The 9,691-nt window shown below is 51.0% G+C and overlaps 2 protein-coding genes across 10 annotated transcripts; both read right to left on the bottom strand.

Moving 5' to 3' along the window:
- Positions 1-1,229: 1,229 nt before the first annotated feature.
- Positions 1,230-2,806, bottom strand: LOC125991742 (janus kinase and microtubule-interacting protein 3-like). The gene is made up of 4 exons (XM_049760088.2): positions 2,760-2,806; positions 2,000-2,639; positions 1,795-1,920; positions 1,230-1,425 (listed from the first exon to the last, which is right to left on the bottom strand). The coding sequence occupies exons 2-3, from the start codon at positions 2,210-2,212 to the stop codon at positions 1,804-1,806; spliced, it is 330 nt and encodes a 109-aa protein (XP_049616045.1). The 5' UTR covers positions 2,213-2,639; positions 2,760-2,806; the 3' UTR covers positions 1,230-1,425; positions 1,795-1,803.
- Positions 2,807-2,830: 24 nt separating this feature from the next.
- On the bottom strand, positions 2,831-9,485 carry LOC137839822 (janus kinase and microtubule-interacting protein 3-like). Of its 9 annotated transcripts, none has more exons than XM_068649479.1 (7): positions 9,354-9,485; positions 8,902-9,095; positions 8,097-8,777; positions 6,782-6,852; positions 6,541-6,645; positions 6,284-6,397; positions 2,831-2,952 (listed from the first exon to the last, which is right to left on the bottom strand). In XM_068649479.1, exons 3-7 carry the CDS (start codon positions 8,194-8,196, stop codon positions 2,950-2,952), a joined length of 393 nt encoding a protein of 130 aa, XP_068505580.1. In that variant the 5' UTR covers positions 8,197-8,777; positions 8,902-9,095; positions 9,354-9,485; the 3' UTR covers positions 2,831-2,949. The 9 variants fall into 9 exon arrangements, with proteins under 9 accessions (XP_068505580.1, XP_068505581.1, XP_068505579.1 ...); XM_068649480.1 differs by having other exon boundaries at positions 6,284-6,394; XM_068649478.1 differs by having other exon boundaries at positions 2,841-2,949.
- Positions 9,486-9,691: the final 206 nt, after the last annotated feature.

Genomic DNA, 9,691 nt, shown 5'->3' with positions numbered 1-9,691 from the left:
GTCCGCGTCACGTGACCACGACGTGGCAGACGTCATATAGCAACCGCTGTTTTGTTTAGTAGACTTACAGTTGTTATGCATTGACATAATGGCGCACACTCCAAATAGATTTAAATAAATTAAATAATTCTTCTGCCCACTCCCTTTTAAACAAGTTAACTCTCCCTGCGGATTTGAATTCCGGCGGAAGTTCCGCCCATCGACGTCACGTCTGTCATGTGACCACAACGTGGCAGATGTCATATAGCAACCGCTGTTTTGTTTAGTAGATTTACAGTTGTTATGCATTGGCATAATGGTGTGCACTCAAAATAGATTTAAATAAATTAAATATTTCTTCTGCCCACTCCCTTTTAAACAAGTTAACTCTGCCCACGGATTCTAATTTCGGAGGAAGGTCCGCCCATTGACGTCTTGTCTGCGTCACGCAACCACGACGTAGCGACGCCATATAGTAACCGCTGTTTTGATCAGTAGACTTACAGTTATTATGCGTTGACATAATGGCGCACTGGTTAGCATGTCCACCTCTTAAGCATGATGTTGCGGGTTCGACGCCTGATCAATGTTAGCATGGAGTGAGCTGAAGTGCATGGCGCTGAAGATTTGAATCTTTGAAATGCGCTGAGGTCTGACATATCAGGCAGAATGGTTTGCCATCACGTTCAACAAAAAATAGAAACTTTCCCACTCTGATAAAAACGTCCTGTGTTCATCTACATATTTTTGTTTTGCTGTGCATCTTTAGCCTGCCATTTCGAGAGCCCAATTGACACTAATAGTTTACTGGAATGTGTTTGCCCATCCTACTTTGTGGAATTTCACCATATGCGATTTTGACGAAAATACCAAATTGAACTCAAGTGAAGCTAACACTCACAACACATACACACCTACACACACACACACACACACACACACACACACACACACACACACACACACACACACACACACACACACACACACACACACACACACACACACACACACACGTTGCACACACACACACACACACACACACACACACACACACACACACACACACACACACACACACACACACACACACGTTGATATGAACATAAAAGAGCCACATGAATCCAAGCAAAAAGCCGCATGCGGTTCGGGAGTTGTGGCTTGACTAAACCTGTACTATACAACTTTATTTGTATAAAATTTTCACAACTGTCACACAAACAAAGCGGGAAAAACCGAAGACGTGCGTGTTCCGCCCACGCTGGATTTATTTGCACCTTTGAAAAGACACCGTATTGCCGCAGATGTGGTAAAGAGTACTTTTGGGCATCTGAGACGGAAGGATGTCCAAAGCATCACGTCACCTGCTCTGGTAGGCATGGTGGTGGGACGTTGAAGTCAACCACTTTGGGGTTGGCTGAATCTTTGGTCGCAGGATGCCACACACTTGAAGACAGAAGCAGAAAAGCAGAGCTAAATGCACAATGTACTCACCGGTGACTCCAATTTTTTTCCCCCCTAAAGTAATGGATGGACGGGTGGCCCCGGCTGGCCGGTGGGACTCTTGTTATTCTGACCATTTTTAGTGCGCGTTTGGGGCAACAACCGTTTTTTGTGGCGCTCTCTTCTGGTTCAAGAGTGCCCTGCATGTGAATTTGCCTTTCCTGCCTTCTGATTGGATGAGCGCCGGTGTGACGCGGTGCCTCTGTCACCGTGGTGGGGGGTATACGTCGGCATTGGAGCGTCTGCCAACGTCTGAGACCGGCTGGCAGTGTATCGGAGGTGTCGAGTGCGGTGCCGCTGGAGCACACTCACCAGCTGGTGTTAGGGCCACAGAATGAAGGCCAAGGAGAAGAATAGAAAGAGAAACAGAAACTTCTCCTCCAATTGTTTGATTTGTCTCTTCTGAGCTTCGATGAATTCTTTCAGCTCTTTGTTCCTCTAGGACGGACAAATGGAAAGTGGCCTTCAAAAGCCAGTAAGCGTACAAGTAAGTGCCAGGCTGGCTTTGGGCCCTTACCTGTTGCGCGCTGTGCAGCAGATCCATTCTATCTTGGAGGATGCAAGCGTCGCGCTCCCTCAACTCGCACATCAGGGCTCGCTTCCATTGGTCCACGGTGCTCCTAAGCTTTTCTCTCTGATCCGCCGTCAGCACGTCATTCACGCCAGCGTGGCTGGCTTTTTCGCCGTCCGTGGCGGGGCAGTCCCGCTGCGGTAGCGCCTCGTACAACATGGCCTCCAGCTCCAGGATCCTCTGGGCCGCAATCCTCGTCCATCAGTGGTCCGGCGGGAGATTTGACGGCGGCTTACCTCATGAGCTTGGTCCATGGAACGCTTCCTGATGTCCAACTTTTCATCCAGGTAGCCCTTCTGCTTGCAGAACATATCCTAGCACAGCTCAAGGTCAGAATTGTTGGGGCACATTGCCGGAGTTCCCCTTGGCTGATGTCGCGTGTCTGTCTACCTTCTCATTTTCAATGTCCAACATCTTCTGTTGAAGTGCTGACTTGGTCACTTTGATGTATTCTAACCACTGAGGAAAGGCTGCTGTCACATAAGCAGAATGCGAGAGCGTGCGTGGACGTGCGCGTTACCTTCTCGGCTAGGGTGAGAAGGGTCCTGGCGTGAATCACGACCACCTGCTCCTCGTTGGTGAGATTCTGCAAGAGTCCAAAGGCACAGCGTCAACAAGCTTCTTTCAGCGCAAAGCCGTCCAAAAGTCACATTTGAGCCGCCGAGTCTCGTGGAGTGCGAACATAAGGAGTTCAACATACACTTACGGCGTTATCGCCCAGGATGTCCATCTTCTTCATCAGATCACTGATAAGTAAGTAATGCCAGACGAATGAGTGACTGAAGAATGTAGCTATTTTGTCTGAGAAAAAGGTGTGCTCATTGATAAGCTTACCTGTCTTTGTTGCTTCAGCGCTGACTCCAGATCTGCTACTCTGCTTTGATAGTGACCCATTTCTACTGTCATGTAACATGGGGGGAAGAGATGGTGCAAATGGTAAAATATGGATTGTTCACTGGAATAAATTGGCAGAGCTGAAATTCCAAATTTGTCCAAAAGATGGCGCCAGACCAAAACATGAGACCAAAAAAGGGGCCAAAATCAGCTAAGCAAGTTAAAATAGAAATAAAACAGGAACACGGTGTCGGATTGTGAGTCACGCATGGACGCACAAATGTGATTTTTACTTTTTGATTTCTTTGCTTGGCTAAAAATGTATTCTGTAACAGCTTAAAGCAATATTGTTAGTCAATTCGATCAAGGGACCCGTCACTATGAGAATAGTGGCGTGACATAAATTGTTTGGAGAAGCACAAATGTGATTTTTACTTTTTGATTTCTTTGCTTGGCTAAAAATGTATTCTGTAACAGCTTAAAGCAATATTGTTAGTCAATTCGATCAAGGGACCCGTCACTATGAGAATAGTGGCGTGACATAAATTGTTTAAAGAAATATATCAAAGGTTTGGATTTTTATTTCAGAGTTAATTGAAGCGTAACTTTAAAAAGTTATTCTCATGAAACAGGAAGTGAAGAAAAGGGGAAGTGAAAGGTTTTACTAGGGGCTAGCTGTCACGGATCAGAGACAGGACAACCAAGTGCACACGATCCTTTATTGAAAAGGGGGGAAAGGGGAAGTGGAACACTGGACTTGCGGTCTGGCGTGGCTGAGCAGCAGAGCACAGCGCGTAGTCGTAGTCGGAGGCAGGCAGGTTGTCAAGATAGGCGGCGATCAGGCGTGGTCGGTCAGTTTACGGAAACAGTTGGCAACAGAGATCGTTCAGGGGACCAAAAGGCAGTGGTGTCACGGGCAGGGTAAGGAGACGAACTGACAACCACTGGCAGAATGCATAGAGGTTAAGTAGTGTACCTAACGAGCTGTAGCAGGTGCTGGCAATTTCTTGATTGGGGCTTGGCTGGGAGTCCGGTGACGCAGGGACGTGACACTAGCTGTACATTTGGTGGAAAGTAATGCGTGATCAGGCCGGAAACAGCTGCTGAAGGCAACAGGTGTCCGAGCGTGGGAAAACTGGGCAATCATACCCTATAGGAGGCGTGGGAAAACTGACCAGTTTTATTCTATAGGGGCGTGGGAAAACTGGGCAGTCTTACCCTATAGGGAGGGTATAGAAGAAAGAAAGGGGGGGGGGGGACAGAGAAGTCTATAAAAACTCCTGCAGTGGCAGCTACGGGGCTTTTTTCCCCCAAAGACCGCTCATACGTGAAGAAGTCCGAGGGAATTTCAAGATTTTTTCCAAAGTCCCGAGATCTTTGTGTGAGACGCAGGATCGCTGGTCTGAAATTAACTTGAATTTACTTCAAAGAATTGGACTGGACAACTTTGCAGGACAAACTAGGTGAGAGGAACGACTTTTCTGTATTTTAGCGAGGGTGGGGAATAGTCATCGGGCCGCCGGTCCCCTCGAGGCCAGCCTGTTCCTCCAATTTGGATTTTAGAAGTAAGATCGAATTGATCACTCGACTTTGCTTCCACCAAAAATAGCACGCACCTGGTATTTACTTTTTCCCTCTTTCATGAACTGTGTTTTGCAATCGAATTGTTCTGGGATTGAATGATTTTATTAACACGGGTATCAGTGGGTGAAATTGTTCGGTTTCTGGAGTGATTAAGATTTGTAATTCTATTTCATGTTTCTTCAATAAATGTGTTGTGTATATTCATCTACTTCGTTGTGCGCTGATTTGTACTGAATGTGCAATCGATGGTTCGGGGTTGATTTGACAATTTGATTAATGTGCGGGGGGTTATTATGGTATAACATAGGACTGTAATAAATAAAAGTAACATCAGACAATTTTAGAGAATTGAATAACTTTCGTAAGGTGCTTACCCTCAGCGCATTCCGCTCCGGGCAGGAGAGGCGGAGATGACCAAGCGCCCCGCAGTAGTAGCAGCGGCCCTCCTGGCGTCGACACTGTCTTTCCTCTTCGCTCAATTTGGCCCTGCCGAGCTGCATGGGTTCCGTCCCAGCGAGTGGTAATGCCGGGGTCGATCTTTAGTGGTGCGTCTCGTGGGATGACCGCCCGCCCAATGATGCGGAAGGAGTAACGATCGCGCCCCGGCTTGCGCGCTGCTTCCTCCATTCCTGTAGTCGGTTGTCTGTTCGGACGGCCAACGCGATGAGAGCGTCGAGTTCCACAGGAAGATCAAGGGGAATGAGTTGGTCTTGGATGGTCCCGGAAAGACCCCGGAGAAAAGCATCGTACAGGGCCGACGAGTTCCATCCGCTTTCCGCGGCCAGAGTGCGGAAGCGGATCGCGTAGTCGCTGACCGTCTCTCGACCCTGGGTGATATGGCACAGCTCTCGTGCCTTCTCTCGGTCCGTGGGAACTGGATCGAACACCATGCGCAGGGCCTCGATGAATCCGAAAAACGAGTGACAGGTAGCGGAGTTCCTGGCCCATTCTACGGTCGCCCACGCCCGGGCTCTTCCCGTCAAATAGGATATCGTGTACGCCACCCGGGAGCGTTCCGTTGGGAAGTCGCCGGGAGCTCGCTCGAACTGCATCTCACAAGTCGTTATAAAGGCTCGACTCAGCCCGGGTTCACCTGCATATCGTTCAGGGGAAGCCAGTCTGATCCCCCTCGCAATAGGCGCGGGTGCCGGGTGGTCCACAGGGGGTGCCGCTGTGGAACAGGGTGTCGCAGCTCGCCCCGTGGTCAGCAGAGTGAGGACGTCTTGCATTTGACGACTCAGCGCATCCACCTGGGCGGCCACCACCTCTCGGAAGCCTTCCTGGTTCTTCACCAGTTCCTGAACTCCAACACTCAGAGCGTCGACCTGCTTCTGCTGTTGGCCCAGCTGCGACGTCTGGGAGCGTACTTGGGCGACCAGCTGCGCTGTCTCTGCCGAGTCCATGTCTGGCCAGTGCGTAATGTCAGGCGCAGAGCAGGGAGAGGACTCGAATGCAGATTCCAAAGTTCAACAAAGTGTTTATTGTCTCCTCTGATGGTCGAACAAAAAACGCCTCACTAGGAGGGAAAAAAGGGGAAACTAAGGTGCCTCGAACCGAGGGAGAAAAAGGAGAAATCAAAGCGCCTCGAACCGAGGGAAATACAAAAACAAGATAGCGATGTAACCAAGTTAACATCGGTGATCAAAGACGTTCAAACAAGGCTCCTTGGACTCGAGGGTTTCGTGATCGCTAGTGTTCTCAACAAGGCAAGATGCACTGGCACTCCTCCTCCTTTCAGACCAGAGAACACCCGAGGCTGGGTGAGAACGGGGAGGCTGCGACCCGGCCGGGGGTTGCGGGAAGGGGCGCCACCTTGATCTCCTTCTCGGCGTCGTAGTCCCCTCCGCTGGTCTGGGCTAGCAGAGCGTAGCCTCGTTGCAGCGCTTGATATTCTTGCGTCAGCTGGCGGTAGCGAAGCTCCGCCTCCTCATGCACACACCAATGCAACACAGCACTAGTACCAGAATCAGTCAGACCGGCGACAAAGCACCCGCGACGCAAAGACGAGTCCGATTCCAGGCTGAAGAGGAATGTTTGGCGCCAATACGCTGGCAGAAATGGCGGGCTACCTCTTCGGGTTCCGTGTCGGGGGTTCTGTCGGTGTGAAAAGACAAGGACGATCCGTCCGAATCCACCAACACGTCTTTGTCGTAGCCATAAAATGTTTCGATGACCTGCGGGCGCGGAAGCAAACATCTCTCTGAACAAACTGAAGCGACACCTCACGATGAATCGACGAGAGGAACGATAGCGAGAAAAAGGCCATTTCATCTTGCGCAACACCAAGCAGCCGCAAACAAACAGACTCACCTTGCAGGACCTCATGCTTTGTTCCTCCTCAGAGATTCTCGACGTCTGTATCGTAGCAGCAAATCTCTCTCCTGTCGACACAAATAATCCGCCTTTGAGATTCTTTGGATGCAAAGGGAACGAACGACTCCGGCGCAGAAACAAACGCGACTCACGATGACATTTCTGACATGAGCTCCTGTCTCCAGAGCCTGAAAAACCCGTCATCGGCGATGATTGGAGGGACGCTCGTCTTTTCCAAAAGTGACAACTACAGGGTGTGTCAGGGTTTTCCAGATTATCTTTATCGTATGATTATGTTGCTTTGACTTTGACTGCAACCTGTAATAAATAATATTATTTATCCCGGCGGCTCGGTGGCGCACTGGGTAGCACGTCCGCCTCACAGTTAGGAGGGTGTGGGTTCGATTCCACCTCCGGCCCTCCCTGTGCGGAGTTTGCATGTTCTCCCCGAGCCCGCGTGGGTTTTCTCCGGGCACTCCGGTTTCCTCCCACATCCCAAAAACATGCTTGGTAGGCCGATTGATCACTCCAAATTGTCCCTAGGTGTGAGTGCGAGTGCGAATGGTCGTTTGTCTCTGTGTGCACTGCGATTGGCTGGCAACCGGTTCAGGGTGTCCCCCGCCTACTGCCCGATGACGGCTGGGATAGGCTCCAGCACGCCCGCGACCCCCGTGGGGACTAAGCGGTTCAGAAAATGGATGGATGGATGGATTATTTATCCCTTATTTATCCCTATCGCTTATCCCTTCTTACACAAAGTCGTAAAACACCCCTTGCTATGTTTTGACTAGAGGTCAAGGGCTTTCTCTATTCAATCCACTCTTACACCCACCCTGTTTCTCTTAATAAAAATGCTCGTGCAGGAGCCGAGAGTCAGACTTCATTCGTACAACGGATGGACTCTCCACCTGCAGGTGTCCAAAAGAACTTACTTGTCTCCCGTGTGGTTCTTGCAAAATAAGTTGGAGCGAGCGCAACTCTAACAGGGTGCATTTTGCCACTAGCTGCCTACGGACAATGACGTCGCGCTCGCGGCTCATGGTTGACGGGCTGAGCAGCCGGGCGAGTCCGTTGTTTTCAGCGCACAGCGAGTGGCAAAGGCGCTGACGAAACGGGAGCTTTGAGCTGCTGAAAACGGCAAAACAAGTCTAAAGCGTGTTCAAACGCGTGCGCACGATGCTCCTGCTTGAAAGGTCGGAATTTAAGGGGCCAATTTTTTGGATGGCGGCCGCCGGCCAAGCTTTGGACGGAAAAGGTTTCCTGGCGATAGCGAGCGAGCGCGGCGCTGCCGTACGTGCACCGAGTCGCCTGCCTGAAGACCTTGGACAAGTCGTCGATGATGTGCCGCTGCTCCACAACTTGAAGGAACTCCATTTCACCGTCCTGCTGGCCGCAACCGCGGTCCAGGTCATTGAGCGAACTAGGCCTTCTCTGTGGAACACAAATGCAGGGGACTCTGTTGGCACGCCGCCGTTGTCCGCGTCGACTTACCAAGCTTGCCATCTCCTCGTTCTCCTGGGTGACAAAGCGCACTTTTGTTTTCAAGGCGACACAGCACCAGCGAGAGTTCTTCATTCTTCCTGCTCAGGCGTTTGTTTTTGTACAGGAGTGGCAGAAACTGGCTTTCTGTTTCTCTCAGTCGCTTTTGCTGCAAGCATGAAGTGCGGGATGTGAAAGACGCACAACACGCGGGCCAGAACGTATCCATTCCTTTTGCATCGGTTTGAACGGAATCGTGGCTTTGGCTCCCAATAAAAGACATCTACCAGGCAACCGACTCGCCGCGCCGCTCAACTAATAAGCAAGAGCAATGGGTGCCTCGCTGGATGGCGCGTATCAAACGTAGCGCAAACCTTCAAGCGTGCCGTCAATAAATTACCAGTTCATTGTGCTCTTCAGAAAGCAGGGCGTTTCGATCCTCTAGTTTCCTGATGACTGCGCTGAGCTCAGCGATTTTCAGATGAAACCTTCGCGTGTCCCGATCCTCCTGAGACTGAAAACGCCCCGCAACACACACACACAACCACTCATTCAAAGTTCAAAACTGTTTTGGTGCTACCTTCCTCCAGCAACGAACTAAGTCATGCGTACTGCAAGTGTGTGATGAGGTGGCTTACGCTATGAAGAGGATTGTGAGTAGCGGCGTTGACCCCACTTCCAGGGTAGTTTAGGCCCGCCCTTTGGGAATCCCTCAGGGCAGCGATCTGCTGCTCGGCAGCCTGAGTCTGCAGCTGAAGGCGGTGGACGTGGCCGGCCCCAGGGCTTTATCCAAAACACTAACCGCTCTGTCTTTCAGCTTGATCTCATCCACCTGGATGTACAAACGGGGAGCGCTCAGGCAGGCGGGCAAACTCATTTGCCAGAATTGTGACAAAAACAAAGAGAGCAACCGGACAATTTTTTTCTTGAATCGACTAGAACACCTTTGCTATGACAAAAGCGAAGCGAGCAACCCGAAGTTTTCTTCTTGTGAAATAGAATATAATAGAATGCCTTAGGTGTCATTGCACTGCAGGTATACAACGAAATTGGGAACATAGCCACGCACCGCGCATCTGATCAGTCCTACCAGTCGGCGGATCTCCCTCTCGCAGTCTCTCTTGGTTCGGCTCAGCTCCTCCCGATGCTGGTGATGAGCCGATCGGAGCTCGGCCGCTCGGAACTGCCAGGCCTGCTGGGCCGCTGCCAGAGCTTCTTCCGCGCTCCTCTTTGCCCCGCATTGCTCCTGAAGCTCCTGGTGGAGGCGACACCGCTCGGTCTCCCGACACCGCCGCGTCTCCTCCGCCTCCGCCAGCAAAGCGCCCCCGCTCCTCACCTGAGAAGACATTGCGCCACACCGGGCCGTTGAGACCGCAACGGAGCGCCGCGCCGCTTACTGGGGACAAGCTACACAATACGGTAGCGGCC

Source organism: Syngnathus scovelli, chromosome 21 (assembly GCF_024217435.2).
Source record: "Syngnathus scovelli strain Florida chromosome 21, RoL_Ssco_1.2, whole genome shotgun sequence".
Lineage (NCBI taxonomy): Eukaryota > Metazoa > Chordata > Actinopteri > Syngnathiformes > Syngnathidae > Syngnathus > Syngnathus scovelli.
Note: the sequence above shows the minus strand (reverse complement) of the source record. Positions and strands in the feature narration are given on the sequence as shown.

What these genes read in the sequence shown, in the direction of transcription:
- LOC125991742 (XM_049760088.2), bottom strand. Translation starts at nt 2,212, where the DNA reads ATGTTGTACGAGGCGCTACCGCAGCGGGACTGCCCCGCCACGGACGGC. An exon ending in TGCTGCACAGCGCGCAACAG is followed by an intron (nt 1,921 to 1,999) that starts GTAAGGGCCCAA and finishes TGTCCGTCCTAG; the next exon opens with AGGAACAAAGAGCTGAAAGA.
- LOC137839822 (XM_068649474.1), bottom strand. Translation starts at nt 8,196, where the DNA reads ATGACCTGGACCGCGGTTGCGGCCAGCAGGACGGTGAAATGGAGTTCC. An exon ending in GACTTGTCCAAGGTCTTCAG is followed by an intron (nt 6,853 to 8,096) that starts GCAGGCGACTCG and finishes TTGTGTCGACAG; the next exon opens with GAGAGAGATTTGCTGCTACG. An exon ending in CCGACACGGAACCCGAAGAG is followed by an intron (nt 6,398 to 6,540) that starts GTAGCCCGCCAT and finishes TGTGTGCATGAG; the next exon opens with GAGGCGGAGCTTCGCTACCG.